At 45.9% G+C, this 21,145-nt stretch overlaps 1 protein-coding gene across 1 annotated transcript in view; it reads right to left on the reverse strand.

The window, feature by feature from the left end:
• Srrm4 (serine/arginine repetitive matrix 4) overlaps nucleotides 1-21,145 on the reverse strand; it is a 149,101-nt gene that overhangs the window by 22,748 nt on the left and 105,208 nt on the right. The window contains exons 3-8 of the mRNA XM_035443262.1: nucleotides 16,120-16,206; nucleotides 14,026-14,097; nucleotides 11,808-11,834; nucleotides 10,314-10,364; nucleotides 6,982-7,074; nucleotides 3,974-4,130 (exon numbers count right to left, since the gene is read on the reverse strand). Of these exons, the coding sequence (XP_035299153.1) occupies nucleotides 3,974-4,130; nucleotides 6,982-7,074; nucleotides 10,314-10,364; nucleotides 11,808-11,834; nucleotides 14,026-14,097; nucleotides 16,120-16,206 (487 nt within the window). The remainder of the gene's footprint in view (nucleotides 1-3,973; nucleotides 4,131-6,981; nucleotides 7,075-10,313; nucleotides 10,365-11,807; nucleotides 11,835-14,025; nucleotides 14,098-16,119; nucleotides 16,207-21,145) is intronic.

The following is a 21,145-nucleotide window of genomic DNA, read 5'->3' on the forward strand; positions in this document are numbered from 1 at the left end:
GTAATGAGAGGCTCAATGGAGAATGTTCACAGAACAGAAAAAGAAAGCTTCCACCAAGCACTTGGGGACAACAGCATCCCTGCCCCGTTCTTCACCCTCTGCTGACATCAGAGTAAGTTTCTAAGGCATAATCTTTGGTCCCTGCCAGCTCTCTTCCCTCCAAATTGTGTTACTTTCCTAGGTCATCTTGCCTCCCAGAGCCTTACTTTCTCCATCTGCAAAATGGGAATGATAATGACACATACCTCTAAAAAAACAAGAGGAAAATAACTATGCAAAGTATGTGGTGATGCCAGCCACAGAATGATATCCCATTTTTTCTATACATGAATCATTTCAAATTGATAAACTCCTACTCATACTTCAGTGCCCAGCTCAAATATCCTCTTACCATAAAGCCTGCTCAGACATCAAGATGGAAGTGTCTGATGCCTCCACGATACATTGTGCTTGCTCCCACCACTATTGTGAGGGGTACTCTAGACAGTCACCAACTGCTTGAGTGTCAAGTATACCCTATTAGAAGGCATCTTGGCACTAAAAGTGATTAGCTATTATGCTTTAATGGTCCTGAAGGTGCCAGGGGATGGATGGGATAATTGGTAGACTGGGGCTAGGATAAGGAAGTGAAACAACCTAATTACCAACTGGTGTGTAATCATTTTAATAAGCATGGAAGGACTGGTGCTCTAATCACACTGACTGCTAGTTCCTGCAGACTCTCAGTGATCAAGCAAGAGACCCTCTGGTCACCTTTAACCAACCAGGATCTAGTTCAGAGGCAAGGCCTTCATTTGCATAGTCATATATGCAAAGCACCTTTTGTGGTGTCATGTACCTGCACTTGACTGTTTTCAAAAGGGCTCTGGGTATGTACCATTGGGACCTGGGGCACAGGAGGCCTCTGGTGCTTAAGTCTTCAATTCATCTGCAACATTTGTGTCTTATCCTAGAATTCCATCTCAAACCCCACCTCCAACCTTCAGTTTTCCTTTCCATTGGATAAATACTGCTCATATTTAGTTTTCTGGGTCTTCATTACATTCTCTACCTGCCTTAATCCTAAGGTCCTTTCCTGTCAGCCAAACTTCTGCCTCATATTAGCATCCATTGTCACACTTGACCTTTCCCTGTTGTTGCCTCATTTGTCTTCCCCTTTAGCAGCCACAGACTTTCTTTTCTGTTCATCAGATCTCCAGAGTGAAATTCCAGCATTTAATAGATGCTAAGTAGATGTGGATAGACTTGAAAGAATGATTGACATGTGACTCAGTGCAAATGTCTCTGCTGTTCTAGCAAATGGAGAAAAAAGTCTTGTGTCTGGAACTCTTCAGAAATCTGTGGTGCACATGGAATCTTTTCTTGTTTCTACCTTAGAAATGGAGAAGATGAAAAAGAGGCCAAGAATAGAGGGAGCCTGGGATCAGATTTTAGAGTGTATTTTGATAAATCCAGTAGCCAGACAACCTCAACCAGAGTGAGTGTAGCCATATTGAATGCACCCACTATTTATGATGGAAATAAAATTACCCAGAGAGCAGGATGCTGACTCTCGTCTCTGTTTACCAATTTGCTTAGCCAAGCTGGGAACTACACTTTAGTTATTACTGTGACCTCTGCTATGGCCTCTACCTCCTCTGTTGGTGTGCCTATAATACTGCCAGCACAAGCAGCAAGCATCATATAGCATTTGCCACTCACCAATTGCATTCTAAAATGTTTACTCACAGCTAGTCATGGTGACTTCATGACAGTCTTATGAACTGGGTCTCACTAGTTGCCTTGTTTTTCAAAATTTGAGAAAACAGAGACACAAAGAGGTGATGTGATGAGCCCAAAGTTCCATAGAAGGGATCTAGAATGTTATTAGAGTTTTGTCCCTAGACCAAGCATTGGGCTTAATGATTATTTTTTGAGGAAGAGACTTATGTATGTATGCATGCATGTATTATATGTATGCATGTATATATGTGTGACTGTATGCATGCATCTATACATGCATGCATATATGTATTATCTATCTTTTTTTTTACAGCTGAAGAACTTTGAGCTTATAAAGGATTTGGCTACACAATAATAATCCTCTGTTTTTTAAACAACCCTACCTTGCCAAGGCCATCATTACTCTCTTATGCATCTCTACTTTTGTTCTTAATAATCAAAGTAGTGGGAGGGAGGTGAGCTCTTAAGGCCTCTTCCTTGCATATTAAGTTAAGGAGTGGCTTATCATTCTTCTAAGAGGTATTGGGCTCCTAGGGGATATGGAGGCTCTGGGCAAGAAGGCTCCTGGGGGGACATGGGACATTACACATCACTGCCACCAAGAATCTGTGTTCTGAAATGAAACTGTCAAGAGCCAGTCGGGTAACATTACTGGTAAGTGAGGGAAGGCAGATGTAGTTATCAGCAACATCTTATACATGTGAGCTCCTTAGGAAACCCATTATAAGCAGGTGAGAGAGTATAAGTCAGGTGTTGCCATTGGTATATTGTAGCTAAGGTCAGTTGGGGCTTCTAGGTAGTCTACTACAGGCACTAGTACATGGGAGACTGGGCAGCCATAGCTAACTTAGGAACGCTCTTCTGATCTTACTGTTATTTTTCAGATTTACTTATACTTTATCCACAAATGAACTCATCACATCCATTTCCCAGCGGGGGAAGTTGAGGCTTATGGAGGTGGGTGGATGAGTTGAGTAGTCAAGACTTGAACCCTGGCCTCTGTAGTCTTTGCAGCACAGAAGGTTTGGGGAATTTAGGGAATGAGAGAGTGCAGGTGGGGCTTGACACCTGCATTCTTGAGAAGGAAGTACTTAGGAAGAGCACAAGTCAGACATGCACGAGATTGAATAAAATTAGACCCTGGTGACACAAGGTACCTTGATGTGTAGAAGAGTTTTCTAGAACATATTGGAAATGGCAAACATCTCAACAAGGCCATGATGCTGCTTATTGTCACCTCCCCTGACATTCCCACAGGACCCATGAACTCCTCCTTATTTCCACCTCATCCTTACTAAGGGGAACATCTCCTTGCATGTTCAAGTTCTCCTGTTTGTGGAAGACAGGCTCCCTTCAGAGCTGCTGTCTACAATCTTGTAACATGTCAAGGCTGACTCTCATCCTGTTTGTCTCTGTGTCTCCTCAGAGTCAAAAAAAGGTCTTCACATACTTCCTCTTATAGAATAATCCCAACCAGCTCAAATGGTTGAATCAGTGCTTCAAGTTTACCCAGTGAGAACACTGAGGTGATATAATCTGCCTAGCTAGGAAGATGTTAAGTTAGGTCTTAAATTCAGATCCCACACCAAAGTGTTCAAGGTCACACACCAATTACTTCTTGTTGACCCAAGGGAGGGTTTTTCTGCTTTTATTCATTGCTGGGTTACTAAGTTGGATTCACCGTCATCTCACTCTGTGACTTTGCCCCAGATCCTAACCTCTCCAAATTTTGATGTTTCTGCTCCATTTGTGGGAAGGATGAGTGACAGTAACTCAGTCCTTGACACCTGAGACTTTGTGTATAAATACATAAGAAGACACAGGTCAAGCTCAAATTAATAGGAGGAATCAGATCCCAACTGTCAACCAGTGTTGGCAGCCAGCTGGCATAAGAGATGCAGACTTAATATAAAAGCCAAAGATTTTTCCTGTGTCAATGGCCCCTTTCTTCTGCCCATCCCTAAGAAACCTCTCACACATGTCATCTGGAGGCCAGTATCTGTGTTTCAACAGTCCCATCCCCACCCCTGGAAATACAAGCTTACATATTTTAGTTTCTCTTCCTCTGTCTCCCCAGAGTGCTGTCAAGGCTGGTGAATGACCATTTAGTTAATCAATAATGAAATCTGAAGCAAGTGGGAAATTTACCCAAAATTGAATTAAAAGATAGCATACACTGCCCTGAGCTTGAAACTCCACCTCCCCCAAGAGTCATGGCAAGGCTGGCAGAGGGAATGTGCAGAATACTTACTACACCTCTGGCTGGCAGGAAGCCGAGCCTCTGGAGGGGCTGGCTGGGCAGGTGGCTGGACCGGGCCTCTGGGCTGACCTTGCAGTGGTTCTTGGAGCAGCGTCGGGAGTGTGTACGGCGGGATTTCCGCCCTTCCTCAGGAGACCGACCTCGGTGCCTAGGGAGCAAGAAAGAGATACCTGAAGGCCTTTGGAAGAATGGTGGAGAGATGGCTGGGCAACCAGCATGTCATCTGAGAATGACAGAGTATAATTGTGCACATGTTTGTATGATTTTGTCTCTAGGAATGCTGGATTATGCTTATGCAATCCATCCACCCTTCATTACTCATCCACTCATCCACCCATTCATCCATATGCCCACCCACATACCCACTGACCCACCACTCATTCATTCATCCACTGGTCCACTGACTCATCATCCATCCATCAGTTCATCCATATCCATCTATCTATTCTCTATTCTTCCATCTACTCATCAATCCATTTGTGTACTCCTCTGCCCACTTACCCACCACTCACCCTTACCCATCCACCATCCATCTCTCCATCCACCCATCCAATGACTCATCCATATACCCACCATCCATCTATCCATCACCTAACACTTATCTATTTACCCACCTATCCATCTATTTACCAACCATCCTTCCATCCATCTATCCCCCCCATCTATCTGGTCATTCTCTAATTTGTTCATTTATCAAATATTTATGGTTGTAGCCAAGAAGATAAAAGAGGTCCCTTATACCACCTGGTTTAATGTTCCTCATATGCTTATGACTGTCTCTTGATTCTGCATGTTTGAGCATGCCTACCTCTGTTTCCATGAATACCCATGTTGCCTTTGTGCATGTGACTTTACCATTTGTGAAATGGAGCCATTCTATTGTTCATCACCTACAATATTGAGGGAAACATGTCTGATAAAAATGAGAGAGACTCCTTGTGTGAGCAAGATTTGTCTTGTCTGTTGTAGAAACCAGAGGCATTCCTGACCCCTCAGAATATCCACCTGTGGACTCGCTGAGTTACAGTTGTGAACACAAACACCACCATATGAATTTGGAGTCACCTGGAAATCCTTCATACTCCTCCCTGCATCCTGAAGACAAAGATGGAGTGGGTGCTACTTTCCGGTTTACAAATCAGAGGACTGAGATTCAGAAATGTTTATGCTCTTGCCTGAGGTCACACAGCTTAAAAGTGGCCAAACCAGGTTAAGGGATTTTCACCTTTAAGAATTGTCTTCTCTGATTCTTGTTCTGGACGGTCTCCCTGCTCTAAGTCTTCCAGACCATCATATATATATATATATATATATATATATATATATATATTATGTGTGTGTGTGTGTGTGTGTGTGTGTGTGTGTGTGTGTGTGTGTGATATATATATATATATATATATATATATATATATATATATATATATCACAACCAGCTCTTGGTTTGCTCTCAGGCCTTCTGAAGGTTTCAAGAGGCACCAGGAAGCTCAGTTCAACATGAGACAGTTGTAGGCATAGGTCTGGAACGCGTAATGCCAGCCATGTCCCTAGCAGGCAACCTTCTGGGGTTCTATACAATTCCCTGAAGATGGTTGACCCAGGGGCAGAGGCAGAGGCTCAGCTCAGTCACACAAAGCTGGGACCCTGACTATAATAGTGTGTCATTATCAACTTGTCACACAGCACTGAGGACAAGAGGCAGGTGCTATGGGGGGTGTCACAAAGTGACAGAGGCATTGCTCTGAGATGGATATTGTCCAAAAGTGGGTTGAGGCATTGAGATAGCCTAGAATGAGAGCAGACTAGATTGAGGCTAAGTCTGTGATCATGGAGGAAGCAGCCTCTACTCATGCTAGCTGCAGGGGGTACTTGTGTGTTAAGGACAAGTTCTCATTTCATTTGGAGTCTGCCCTGCACATTGATGGGTCTCATTTGTGTCTTGGTCAATCAGAGTGCTGTGTGGCTTCATCTGTCAGTCCTATTTGCAGCTGGAGTCCAGCAGAAACACAGAGGTTGGCTTGGGATGGGACATGCCAGGGCCTCAGTGACAGAGTTTCTCACACCTGCTCTGTGTTCATATACCTGGGAAACTTTGCAGTCTCTCTGCCTAGCTGGGGTGACTAGAAAGTTGGACTCAGGCAGTCAGACACTAGAATTTTTAAAAAACAATTCTGAGGTGACAACAAAGTGCAGACAATGTAGAAAATCATATCATGCTTACAGTACCATGGGGGTCAAGGAGAAAGGGCTTGAAATCAGCCTAGAGCCTGGCACAAAGATAAACATTCCTCCTCCCTTTCTCTTGCTCATCCTCCTCTTCAACCTCAGTTCCTCTTTTCCCTCTACTTCCTTCTCTTTCATCTCCAGCCATCTTGATTGCGTTGAAGCAAGATGAGCCCCTGTCATTTGCCCTTCCCTGGGTGTTGTGAATGAGCATTTGAAGAAAAAGAAGTCCCTGGCACCAGGAGCCAGCTTGGGTCCTCCTGACACACACCAACAATTCCAAATGTTCCCAAGAGCATGCCACTCCCATCATTCTCAGACCAGGACAGGAGGTGCATCAGCAAAGAGACATCAGAGTCAGGAGAAAACTGATTTGGAAGGGCCTCAGAACCTGGTACTTTGTGCTGTGTGTCTTTTCACAGGTGACTCAGCTTCTCTGTTTTGAGAATGGAAAGTCTAGACCTGTGTAACACTAGTGGTGTCACTCAGTTGCTAAGTAGTGAGTTCTTTAAAGCCCTGATGTCTCAGTTTCCTCATCTTCACAATGGGACAATAGGATTGCCCTCAAGGGTAGAGAGGGTCATAGAGTTGGAATCACCAAAGGCAATTAACAAGCCTGTGTGCTGGGGGCTACTATTGTGCCCCTTCTGCCTGCAGTTACTGACAGCAAGCTGGGGCAGCTCTGGCCTGGAGAGCAACAGAGTTACTCAGTGTGGTGCAGAACCTAGGTCAAGCATCATTGGGGCTGGTTGGATGAGGAGCAGGGGCAAAGGGGTTACCTGCTCTCACAGCTGGAGGAGCGCAGTTCCGAGCTCTGAGACCTGGAGGGGCAGCGGTGGTGTCTATGGCGGTGAGATTTCCGGCTTCGAGATCTTCAGGTGAGGAGAGGCAGGGATGAGGAAAGAGGGAGGGAGAGAAGGAGGGAGAAAGTGAGGGAGAAGTAGAGGGGGGAAAGGAGGGAGAGAAAAGCAAGCCATTGATTTTGATCTTGTGATATACAAATCCCAGAATTCATACCCCAGAGAAGTATAGGTCACTCCCAAGGGGACTGGTCTCCCAGCCTCACAGCCCAGCTTCCTGCCAGCATCTTCAGGGCTCTCTGCTCAACTAGGCTGAGCACAGGGAAGCAGAAAGGGGCCTTTGTGAGGAATGTGGATGACAGCTGGCTTGACACTTGTCCTCATGCTAGAAGCAGTCCTGGCACAAACCACACCCCAGGCAGGAAGTCGCCCTCCACAAAGCCTCCCCTGTCTCTCTCAAGGTCAGGAAACTGTGTTTTGTTCCATTTCAAAGGCCAGCCAGGTCCTAGCAAAATACTGATCTGTGGCCTGGGCAGAAGAGAAAGGGTCTGCTGTGCCTCCAGCCCCCCTCCCTCTGCTGGACCCTCGATGTGTCAAGCACATGGAAAAACACAGACTCTTTAGTGTAAAATATGCCTGTCTTAAAGAGGCACTCCTTTAAAACAAAAAAGGTAACCTTTGGTGTGCACAAAACTATTTGTAGAGTCTACTGGGCCTTTCAGTTCCCAATTTGTGAACTTGGACCTGGGACATGAAGTCCAGGTCCTTACCATGGAGTCAAAAGCCTGGCAATGGTTCACAGCAGCATCGCCCCAGTTCACTTCAGCTATTCCCAAGGAAGGGGCCCAATGCAATTGAGGATGATCAAAGAAAGTCAGGTGTGGTGGCTCATGCTCCAATCCCAGTGCTTGGGAAGCTGAGGCAGGAGGATCACCGTGAGTCTGAGGCTGCCTTGAACTAGTTCAAGGCTGGTCTGGGTAACATAGTAAGACCCTCCCTAAAAACAATAAAAAACGAAGGGTGTTCAGAATATGGTGGCTCAGGAATCTGTCTGTTCATCTCAGCGAAGGAATTAGATTCTTCTGACACTACTATCAGGCCATATCCATTCTCTGATTCAAACCTCCTCACTGCTCTACACTCTGTGCAGACTGTGGTCTTGAACCCCAAGCTCCTTCAGGAGCCAGCCCCGCCTGGTTCTTCATCTGGCCTATCTGTCCAGTGTCTTCTGCACTGACCTGCCAGACACAAGCAACACAACCACAGTGACTCGGCCTGCGGTTCTGGCTCAGACGGCAATGACCTCAAGTATCACCCATATCTAACACATTCTTCAGGCCCAGCCATTGACTTCTAAGAATGTTCCTCCCAGGAATTCTGCTGTTCTTTGTAACAACCGACAAAGTTGAGTCCTTTCTCTAGTGCCATGGCACAATGAGGACTGAGAGCAGAGGGTTGAAACCATGTCCCTAGCATGCAGCCTAGGGTCCCCTCCTGAAGGAAGCCACCCTCACCGCCAAGACCCATTTCTTCCCACTGGTGTCCTCACTGAGTTCCAAACTTTCCTCCTCTACTACTTGCCCACACCGTGCCCTGTGTTCACTGCTACATGCCAGGGCCTCATGAAGACACACTGGATGAAAGGAAGCTAACTCTTGGTCAGCTTGGTCAGAACAACCACTGATTCCTGGAAGCCCCTAGGATTCTTGCTCTCTGCCCTGCCTCATGTGGTTTGTCCAGCATTCTGATGATGAACTGCTGGCAATGGCTGGGGCTTGTCTGGCTTTTCACACTGCAGGGGGTGACCACCTCAGTGCCATCATGACTGCTCCCAGAGCTCTTGAGGCAGACGGGGCCCAAGGCTACTGGTATCTGAGAACATATGGGTGTGTGCTGAGTGAAAACTCCAGAGCTGAGCTCCCTGGCTCCAACACATTCATGCCAGTACTCCAGTGCCTCTGTCTTTCCATCCTCACAATGGGAGGACAACAGGACCAACTTTAGGGGATCATGGAGGGAGTTATGCGATTAATAATTTTTCTCTTGATGGCTTCATTTAAACTGAGTGGCCAATAGGGAAGTTCTTCCCTGATCTTACTGGAGTCTCTCCTCCTTCCTTCTGGAGCATGGTTCATGTCTTTATGGTACTGACTGGAATGCCCTTCTCTGTGCTGACCTTGAGCAAAGGGGCCCTTTGAGGCAGCCATGCTGAGCGCCCTCCCTCTGTGCCCTGCCTCTTCCTTCCCCTCCTCAGAAGCTGGCCTCCTTTCCTTCTTTTGTCTTTGATCCTGTCTTTAGATGCTTCTTGGTGGGAGATAAAATATTAGTTGATTGGAAAACACATTGCACTAACGTTTACAGAGTATAAAGTAGGTGGGTTGTAACCAAATTTACTTTTAATTTGATCGGGAACTGAACTCCGCAGGCAGTACTGGCTGATTTGAATTTCTACTACCAGCTATAAACTGTGAAGCAGCTGGGCCCGAGACCCGGGACTCACACACAGGGAGCACTGTGCTGTAAACCAGAGTGTGTAAACCAGTAGCCAGAGTACACGTGTAGATGCTTGTCCACTCCGCCACACACACACACACACACACACACACACACACACACACACACACACACACACACACACACGTGTGATCACACCCCACAGTCCATGCACACACTGTACAGATATGTGCACATATAAAGACTGACATATGCCTCTACACAGAATGCAGACATATAGTGTTCATGTAGACTGTTCACAAAGAGTGAACAGGATTCGAACACATGAGTCTATGGTGCACCTGCATGAGTGCTGTTTGCCACCACGCTCATACACACACAGGGGGCATTCATGTGAACACAGCTAGATCCCATGCACACATGCAATGTGCCCATGTTACATGCACTGTGAGGACCATGTGCATGGATGTTTGCATAACATAAAATATATAGACATTCCTAAGTGATGTGCACACTACACTTATACAAACTACCCCACAAATATATGCATGGTTTACATACATGTCGCACATATAATGAGTACTTCAGGCACAAGCATATACACTGTACATCATGAGCACACAAGCACACATGCACACACCCATGTATCACATATACGATCTGTGTATCCATGCATACCCCGCCCCTCACTTTCAAGTGAACACAAAGCCCTCTCTCTCCCTCTCTTCCTTCCTCCCTCTCGGCCACGGTCCCTTCTCTCCCCAGTGTATTTGGTAGCTAACGCTCCAGATGAAGAGAGGCCAGGCCTCCACTTCCTCAAACTACATAGTGTGCTCCAGGGGCATCTGTCTACTCACTGTTTTTTGTGCTTCTTCTCTTCCCGTCTTTTGCTTTTAGGGCTACAGGAGCTAAATAAGAAACAACCAGTTAATTGAAAGATGAAAACAAAGCAAAGCACCAAACGCAGTTCAAGACTAAACACAATCAGCAGGTTGTTCTAAGGACAGTGTCTTTATGCAGTGAGTTAGGCAGGGGATTCTGGCTCATGTCCCTGTGCTGAGGGTGCAAAGGAGGCTAAGTACCCTCTAGAAGGTTAATAACAGCAATGATAACGAAGGTCACAGTGGCCACACCTGCCATGCTGAGGACTTAGTGCACATCAGGCACTGTGCTAAATACTCCTACCCCATGTGAACAATCTATTGTCCCCATCACCTCTGGGCGGAGGCATAGCTTGTAAGAGCCCATTTTTAGAGACGTGGAAATGAAACCTCCACTGGAGCAAGATCACACAGCTGAGCTGGTATATGGCCCAGACCAGGGTCTCCTGTGACTGCTGGTCCATTGGTTTAGAAGGGAATAGAATAACCACAGAGATAGATGAAGGCAGACTGGGTTTGGTAGAGTATGAAACATTCTGCCCATGAATATTCAAGTACCAGAGCCCTGGATAGAATGAGCAACGATGAGCCAGGGTCCCAGTGTAGACATCCTGAAGTCTGAGAAAGCGAGCCTGCTAGCTCAAGACAGATTAACTTCAAGGTTCACCAAAACTCATTGCTGTCTACTGAGGTCCTGGAAGGGGGTGGTACATAAACTTCATCTAATGACACCACACAACGTTTGAGTCCACCTCTGCTGCTCAGGTGAATGGCATCAGACAAGTGACCTGCTCTCTCTGAGATCACTTGCCTCAACTCTGCAGGGAGGAAGCCACAGCCTAAGCTGTGTGGCTGACTGGATGGTACTCACTGGTAACCAGTGGCACTTGTAATGACAGCTTACTCATTAATGAACACACAGAGGCTTTGCCTTCTCCAAACTGCTCTAGATGTGGCTATTGTTACTGAAGAAGCCACTGTCACCTGTAGACATCCCCTAACTGACAGATTTGGCTTTGAATTTTGGCTGTGGCCCTGTTCTCTCTTGTTTTAGTCTCAGTTTCTCAGTCTGTAAAGTGGGAACCATAAACACCCACTCTTGAAGTTTGAGATGGGTTGTGGAAAGAGCTAAGTGTAGTGCCTGCTTTGTGTGAGTCCCTGTAGGTGGTAGCTTCATGTTCTCTATTCCTTGCCCAGATGGAAGAAGGCTATGGTGAAGTAATGGGACCTGTGTCTCCTAAGAGCCTTGACTTTCAGTTTCTGGGAAAAGCTTGGTCCAGGAGCAATGCACGGCCCCAAAGCAGGGACCAATGGTTCTGGGAAATCAACACAGGCTTTCATTGTGGAGGGAACTGAGGCTCAGGGAGACAGAAGGGACCACAGTGATGGAAACCCACCCGGGCAGCTGTCCAGAGCAAGCCTGCTGAAGCCGAAGGCTGAGTAAGCAACCAGAAGCAGCGAGAGTCTTACCTGTGTCTCCTCTTCTTGGAAAAAGACCTGATTTGCAGGAAAGAGAGAGGGAGGGAAGACAGAAGGAAGGGGTGAGGAAGGGGTGGGGAAGGGGGTGGGAGGGGAGAAAATAACCACAGGTGAGTCTGAGCATTCTTCCAAGGCGATGCTCTAGGGTGATGGGCTCTTGCCCCGCAGGACTCAGGACTCCTAACCAAACCTCCTGCCTCAGATTTGAAGAACTCGAAGCCCACATGGGAAATGCCGCCTGCCTTACATCCTGAATTTCAGGTCAAAGCCACCATGCATATGACAGACTGTCAGCAAGCCTCTCTGGGATGAAGGTAGACTGGGAGGCATGGGAAAAGTGCTCTCATCACTCGTCTTAGTTGTAGACTTCTCCTCTTCCTCTTTCTCATCTTTCCCCTCCTCCTGCTTCTCCCCCTCCTCCTGCTTTTCCCCCTCCTCCTGCTTTTCCCCCTCCTCCTGCTTCTCCCCCTCCTCCTCGTGCTTGTCTCTCTCCTCCCCTTGTTCCTCCATGTACAGAACCCCTGCTGTGCATCAGGCTCTGTACTAAGCTCTGGGCTTATGCAACCTCATTCTGCGCATCCCTGTGGCATGCTATGGAGGGCAGTGAGTGTCAAAACTTATTGCCTGGTCTTCTCCCCCTACCCCAGGCTCCCCTTATACTGCTCTCCCACAGCAGTTTGCAACAGTTTCTGGGTCCAGCAGGTTCTTCTCTCTCCTAGGTGCCTGGGTGAGCTAGAGCGACTGAGTTCCTCCTTGGTGGAGCCCAGAACTCTCCCTGCTGCATTCACCATTGGCCCAGTGGATGGGAACAAATTGAAAGCCATAGCTGGGTTTTGCTCACTGTTTTATTTCTGGGGCTTGGAATCATGAGGGTGAAAATGAAGGTTTTAGAAAGGTCTCAAACACAGATATTAAGAGAAGGAAAGGCCCAAAGCTTCTTCTGTCACTAGCTGCCACCTCCAAACCCATCAGGTGTTATTAGCCAAACATTTCATAATCACGGACTGGACTTGGAGAAGCTGGGCTGGGGAAGGGGGTGCCCTGGAGGAGGCTTTAGGAAGGGCCAGAGTATTCGTTCTCATTCTCCCCCACCCTCCTCTCTCTCTCCAGGGTCTCACTAAATTGCCCAGCTGGCTTTGAACTTGTTACCTTCTTGCCTCAGACTCATAAGTAGCTGGAATTACAGGCCTTGAGTGGGAAGCCACCTGGATTTTGAGATTGAGATGTGGAAAAGTCCCCTACACTGGGACTACCTGCCCAGCACAGGCAGGTAACAAGTGCCTGTTTACATTCATGACCTTGCCTTAGTATCAGGCTCCGTGGTATATATGTGTGTGTGCCTGCATGTGTGTGTACATGTTTGTGTGTGTGGGGCCTGCATGTGTGTGTATATGTTTGTGTGTGTGTGTGCATATATATATATATATAATATATATATATATATATATATATTTGCATGTGTGAATGTATGTGTACATATATGTATGCATGTGCATGTGTGTAGGGATGTGTATATATATGAGTGTGTATGCATGGATATGTGTGTGCATGCCTGTGTATTTATAAATGTGTATTGTGCATTTGTGCATGAAAGTGTGTATATATGTATGTGAGTGTATGCATGTGTGCATGCATGTGTGTGTATAGTAAACACCTGGACTGAGAGGCCAAGTCATAAGAGGTCTTTCTGTGACTCTTCCTGTCCCCCACCCAAAGTGGGGATTCCTGGATGTCATGTTCTTCAACATGACCCTGCCCTCTATGACATAGCTGGAACCACACACAGGCCGTTTCCTGGCACTTTGGAATAATGATGAAGCTGTCATCGTTTGCTTCTGGCTTGGCCTGTGATGTGGCAGAAATGGGGTAGGTACAGCTCCTTCCCTGCAAGGACCAGGAAGCAGGAGGAACAGCCTGGATTCTCTCAGCTTTCCACTCCTTATTCCCAGCTCCTCTTCTAGGTGTGGCAGGTCCCTCAAATCCTCCTGCTTTCTTCTAATCAGCCCCCCTTTCTGGTCAGAATTATATTTAATGGATCTCTGCTTCTCCCCCACACAAGTTACAACTCACACTGATGCAAATACACGATAAAATGGAGATAAAGTGAGTACACTACATAGATGATTTGAAGTTCTTCCTGTGACATTGGGGGGGGGCGACCCTTGCTGCACCTGGGGTGTCCCTGTCTGTGGAGGAGGAAGGACAGTACCTGTGTCTCTTATGCTTCTTGGAGCTTTTCTTCTTCTTCTTCTTGACTGGCGATGGGCTGTAGGATGGGGACCTGTGGGGAGGGAGACATGCCTTTGTTGCTATGGGTCCCTTTCCATCTTTATACAAGGTCTCACTATTTTAGGGACCATATTCAGGGACAATCCCCATACTGATGGTAGTTTGCATTTGCATCAGAAGTCCTGTGCCCAGCCCCATTTAATCTTTCTTAGGTTGACACAATTGCTTTCCTTCCATTTTCGGGGTGGGGTGGGGTGGAGGTAAGGTAAAGTGACCTATTCAAAGACACAGAGCCAAGACATGGATGGTCTGAGATTCAAACCAAGTTCTCTCTGTTCCTGGGTTTGTTTGTTATAACAGCATAACTACCTTGGTTAAATCTAAAAGGCTTTCTTGGTCTCACCAGTGACTTTCCCCACAAGCTCTGCCCCTCCCACATTCCATGTTCTGGTCTTTGCCCCTGAAGTTGGTGACATGGGTGGGGCCACCAAAGGGGCACCTGGGAAACAGTTACCCTTTCTAGGGCCATGGTGATGACTCAGTCTGACGCTAGGGTGACCTGATTTCCCATTTTGACTCCACCACCAACTCTCAGGCCCTCTGGGAGAATCACGGCTTGTTTATTTCCTCACTGAGACAGCCGACTTGGGCTGGAAACAGAGGCTGCAAACTCAGGGCCAACAGGAGCCTCCCTCATGAGGAGGGTCAATGAAGCATGCTGACTGGAAAGCAGTAGGGAGTGGTGGGGACTGTGAGAGCCAGAGAACAAGCAGTGGCTGTCATATGGGGGCTGGGGTTCAGTGTGAGAATGCAGCCCTGGGCTTCCACAGCCCCCGCCTCTTCTATAGAAGGTTCCAGAAATCCTTATTTTCTTTTGGAATACCTCAATTTTCATTCCACACCAATGTTATTTTCTTAAAAAAAAAAACAACTTGGCAGATTTAAAAAGCAGGTCAGCAAAGAGAAACGGATGGGGGACAACTCAACACTTTAGGAACTGCATCTGTCCCCAGACCTGGACACTTGGTGTGCTGTTTCCTCCTTTAAGTTCTGCACACTTCTAAAATTGGGACCTCAATTCACTCCGAGTTCACCCCCCACTTTACAATTACTGGAACGACCCTGACTCCTACTTGGGTCCATCCTTAAGGGGCTAAGCAGGTGTGGCGAAACCCCTGCAAACCAGGCCAGCATAGTCCAGGCATTGCTCTCTGCTGCCCCTTGCAGGCTTCTGTGAACACTGCCTGGGAGGTTTGGTGTGATCCCTGTCTCCCCTGGAGCCAGAGCACTAGACAAGGTTTTATGAGGGAATCTGGAAATATTTTAAAGTATAAAAATGTCTGGAAAGAATTGCATGTAGAAAGAAATTCAAGAAGTTCAAAAGAACTTCGAGCTGCTATTAATAAAAAATGTTAACTCTGGGTCTGGAGAGGAATCCTGGGAATCAAGTCCAAGGCAGATTCTGACACCCCAGCCTGTGAGCCTTTATCTTCTCATCTCTGAAATAGGCATAATAATGCTTGCCTGGCAGAGTGCGGCCGGGAGTGAAAGGAAGGTGGATAGAAAGGTTTTTGGCACAGGCCTCTGCACTCTGTAAATTTCACCCTCTCAAGTTCAACATCCATGGTAATGATGACTTCTTATTAATTGGTCATACACGATTGCTTAACACCGTGTCAGCTGCCTCTGTATTTTCCTCTTACGTTTCTTTTTTTGTGATACAGAGTCTCACTTTATGGTTCAGACTGACTTAGAATGCTGGCCTCAAACTCACAGAAATCCTCCTGCCTCAGACCCCCAAGTGCTGTTATTACAGGCATGAGCCACCATACCCAGTTATTTCTCTTCTAATTCTCACAAAACCTCAAGAGGTTGGTATTATTATTATTATTTGCAGAAGAGGGGAATGAAAGGCAGAGAAAAGTGAAACCCAAGGCCACACAAGTAGTTAAGAGGCAAAGAAGGAATCCAAGTCCAAGTTACTGCCAGACTCTAAACCTCTCCTCCCCTTCCCCACTCCTGTCCCTTCCCCTTCTCTGAGTCTTTGAAGTTCATCTCTCTTCAGGACCCTCACCTCCTTCTCTTCTTCCTGGTTGATTTCTTCTTTTTCTTTTTCCCCCTGGAGGAAGGTGGTGGTGTCAGGTCTCTGTCTTGAGAGGCACTGTGGGACAGGAAAAGTCACGTATGAGAGGGTCCCTTGGCTTCCTAGTCAGGGCTGTCACAGCCAGAGAAAGGGAGAGGACCCAGCTCCCTAGTTAATCAAGGACCCATGGTGAACATCTAATTGCCACCTCATGGCTGATTCGGTCACACCTCAGATTAAATGTTTCAAATAAGGACTTAATGCCCACCTAATGAGACAGGCACTGTAGTTACCCAAATGCCAATTGATTATTTAAAACAAGGTTTATAGAGGTTAACTGCCCCTTAATAGATTTATTATTGAATTTGCAAATGGCTCACCTCGGTAAATAAATCACTTCAAAAAATAATAAATTGGCAGTTCGGCCCACTCCCTCCCCAAATCGTCCTGTTTACACCTCCTGCTGTAAATTTCACAGGAGGCAGAAGGTATGCTGAGTGGAAGCTGAAGGAATTAAAGTGTATTTGTGTGGGTCTAATGTAACAAGATGCATATCTTACATCACTTCACAGAACCTCAAAAACCTTCGTGCTTCAGGAATAATTATTTCCCGTTCAATTAAATTCAAACACTCAGGCTGCAGTTAAATGAAGTCAAGTTATCTTCTTTTATAATTGGGGCAGGCTCCAGGGATTAAAAAAAAAAGAACACTATCCTATAGCAAAGAGAGACAGTTATGGATTGAAATCTACTTGAGAATGGAAGCATGTGAGTTCAGTTGGCCTTTACTGGAACAACTACTATTGTATTTATTATTTTAGTAGCAACAAAACCAGCACTGATTTTATATATACATATATATATATCTATATATATATATCTATATATATATATGTGTGTATACATATACATATGTAAATAAATATATATATGTATATATATATATATAATGCCAAGAGTTTTATATATTTTGACATAACATTTGGAAGGCAGTGTCTTTTTCTTTTTTTAACCTGCCCCCTGGGAGTGAACTCAGGTCTGTGTAGTTACAAGGCAGAGCACTTAGTTGAGAAAGCCCTTCTGGGTCGCCAGTATGCTGCTTGTCACTTCATTTCACAGGTGAAGGAATGAGGTCCAGGGAGTTTACTGGTGGCCACACAGCCAGGAATCTTCTATGCTGGGGTCTGAACCCCTGTGACTCCTGCTTTGAGAGCTGCCTCAAAACCCAAGCTGCCTTCTGGAGCCATTTGTACAGCCAGTCAGATGAAGATGGCCCAACTCATTAGAACGTCATCAAACTTTGTCATATTTCATTCCATTTGAAGAATATGTATCATCAGGGTTGGCAGGAGGGGATGATGAGGGATTAGAACATATGTTAAGGCTTCTGCCCCACCAACAAATGGACACACACACACACACACACACACACACACACACACACACACACACACGTTTTTTAAGAGTCATTTTTAGAAAGTTAAAAATAAACATCGTAAGAATGTTTAAGCATCAAATCCCGAGCTACCGAATCACACCTACATGCTATAAAGCACCAAGCACAATAGACCATCCAGAAAATGAACCAGCTGCCTTTAAAGGCACAGTCAGCCACTTGCAACTTTCTTTCTCCAAAGAGTACTTGACTCCCAGCAAGAACCCAGTGGGCATTTGGCAAATGACTACATGACGGATGAAGAAGCCTGGCTGTCTGCTGAGTCAATTTGTTTCATAGGGGCACATCCGCTGGGAATTGGTGGGCAGGACAGGGAGTTCAAAAGCGTGTTAAAAATGAGGAAAGAGTCCATTCTTACGACCAAAACCTCTAACATCTCGAACCCTAAAGTCTAAGAGGCAAGTCATCTGGGAACCAGTGTCTTAGACTCAGGTTAAAATAATAGGGTAAATTGAAAAGCCTTTAAATTCAGTAACCCTGAAGTCTACGAGGTGACAATGTCCCCAAGCCTTCACACACATGAACTCACATTTCCCCATCTCTTTTCCCTACCCTGGTTGTATGAAGTGCATCACAGACTAGTAACAAAGCACACGTGGTTAGTGATATGTGAAGGGGTTAGGTACACAATGCTGGTCTCCACTGGAGTTCTGTGTATGATGGTCAGTTACAGTGGACAACAGTACAACTGCCACAGGGGTGGACTGAAAGTTCAAGCGGCCGAGTGTGCAGTGGTTTAAGTTCACACTGTGAAAGAGTCAGCAAACAAGTGGGCAGAGGCTAAGCACCTCTGTTACATGAAGATGAGCACCCTGTTACATGTCTAGTTTTAAAATGGGCGGTGGTTGAGGATGGGGTGGTCATGACTCCCGGTACAGCACCTGAAACTGCAGAGGTTAAAGGTGAAGACAATGGCAGAAAGAGATGACTGTTCTAGAAACGAACACACCTGGATTTGCACTCTAGTTCCCTTCCTAGCTCAGAGACCTTCTGACTTGTATTGTCACCATCTAAGAGGTGGGAATTAAACCAGGGACCTGGGTCGTAAGTTGCTGCTGCATGCCTTGGCCTGGCACTGAGTATGTTTACAGCTACCATGCGACGTTAGAGTCATTCTGATCAATGAGATGGTTGTCCCATTAATTTGATAATGGAACTGAAACCCTCCAATTGACTGATGGTCTTGCAACACAGGGTGTTGCTCATGCATATGTGGTGATGTGGGCGGGGACAACCCACTGTGTTTTTAGTCCAGTAAAATACAGTGTGGACAATTGTGTGCAGATTATAATGCTAACAAAGGGCCAGGTTATGTAGTCACTGTTTTTATTAACAGTATAGAGAAATGCTGGCTTTAGGCAGAAGCCTTTCTACTTCCTTGTCTGCTCTGTATCCTGATTTCACTGTTGGCTCTTGTGTTTGGTTGAATTTGTGCTGCCCTCAGAGCTGTAGGATACACTGTGTGTGTGTGTGTGTGTGTGTGTGTGTGTGTGTGTGTGTGTGTGTGTAGATGTGACACCCAGGTCAGGTGAGAGCTGTAGGACACACTGTGTGTGTGTGTGTGTGTGTGTGTGTGTGTGTGTGTGTGTGTGTAGATGTGACACCCAGGTCAGGTGAGAGCTGTAGGATACACTGTGTGTGTGTGTGTGTGTGTGTGTGTGTAGATGTGACAACAAGTCAGATGAGAGCTGTAGGACACTGTGTGTGTGTGTGTGTGTGTGTGTGTGTGTGTGTGTGTGTGTGTAGATGTGACACCCAGGTCAGGTGAGAGCTGTAGGACACACTATGTGTGTGTAGATGTAGTGTAAGCTCAGGTGTAGACTGATACATTTTCTGGGTTTATGTAAGTCCCATCTCAGGTGTTTGGACAACAACGTCTTCTGAGGGCAGAGTGTGTCACCATCATTAAGTATAACCAGTGTGACTTTTCTTATCACTTATATGATAGTTATTAATTATCATCATGACTGTGGCTTTTAATTCCCTGGAGAATCAGTCACAGACAGAAGAGGACTAGAGGCCCAGAAACTGTTGATAACATGGCAGTATCGTTTGTTTTCTTTTTCTTTTTCTTTTTCTTTTTCTTTTTCTTTTTCTTTTTTTTTTTTTTTTTTTTTTTTTTTTTTAGATTTTCATTCCCAGAATCTTTCCTCCTCCCTGGCTCCCTGATGCTCTTAACCAGAATTTTTCTTTTTGCAGGCCTCCTATGTCCCACATCTACTGCCAGGACTCACAGGTACTGATTGAGGTTTGACCCTGAAATGCCCCCCAGCTCATGTCTGAACCCTGATTCCCAGGTGCAGCTGTTTTGGGGAGGCCAGGTGAAGCTTAGGAATTGGAGACTGGATGATGGAAGTAGGTCATCTCATTGGAGGTGGGCCTTTGAAGGTTATGCCTGCCCTGGTTCTGATCTGGCTGTCTCTCTCTGCACTCTATCCTGGCCATTTGCCGTCACCTCATGTGCTAACTGCCACTGAGGGACAATTCTTTTAGATCTTTCTCACCATGATCATGAGATATACCCCTGAAACCCGGAGCCAAAACCAACCTATCCTTCCATTCTCTGTTTCTATCGGGTACTCTAGTGAGTAGAGCATAGTAACTACACAGTGCCTGATTTATATCAATGCTTGACTTCACCTTCAAAAGGAGATTTCCATATTCCCATTTATAGCTGTTTAACTGAGGTGTGGACCAGAGTTCAAACATACTGCCCACATTAAACAAACAAACACAAGCTTTATGGTATTGCTTGTCATCAAAGCAAAGGACAAAGAAACAGATGTCTTGGGCTTGCTAGCCAGCCTAATGGAATGGGTGAGCCCTGAGTCCTTGTGAGAGACCCTGTCATAGAAAACAAAGTGAGCTGTGCCTGAGGAATAACACCTGAGGCTGACCTTTGATTTCTTCACATCCCATGCACTATCCCAGTGTGTATGCACCTACACACAATACACACACTCACACATACTCATGCACATACACAAATGCACACACATCCTCACACACACATTCACATACACACATATGTATGTATATACACGAATGCACACACACTCCCAATACATATACACATACTCACACATGCATGCACACACATGTAATGGTGTCATGAGTACGTTCAGATGAGACAATAATGGTCTGGGCTGTATGTATGTAAGAGAGAATTCAAAATCCAGGAGGTAGAGAGTGCATTGGCCCCACCATTATCAACTGTAGGCTTAGTTTAGTTAAGTTAAAAAGACCAGACTTTATCCATTTAGTTAGTTTTTTATCATTAGCATGTCTGAGCATGGGGATACATGCACATGTATCATGGCACACATACTGAGGCCAGAAGACAACTTGCAGATGTTGGTTCTTTCCTTTTACCATGTAGGACCTGGGTAATCTATTCCCAGTAATCAGGTTTATTCATTCTACCATCTAGGACCTGTGGATCTATTCCCAGTCATAAGGCTTGCCCCTTCTACCATGTAGGACCTGCAGATGTACTCCTGGTCATCAGTCTCAGGCTAGTCAGAAAACATCTTTGTCTCCTGTGCTATCTTGCTGGACCAG

This window comes from Cricetulus griseus, chromosome 4, assembly GCF_003668045.3.
Source record: "Cricetulus griseus strain 17A/GY chromosome 4, alternate assembly CriGri-PICRH-1.0, whole genome shotgun sequence".
NCBI lineage: Eukaryota > Metazoa > Chordata > Mammalia > Rodentia > Cricetidae > Cricetulus > Cricetulus griseus.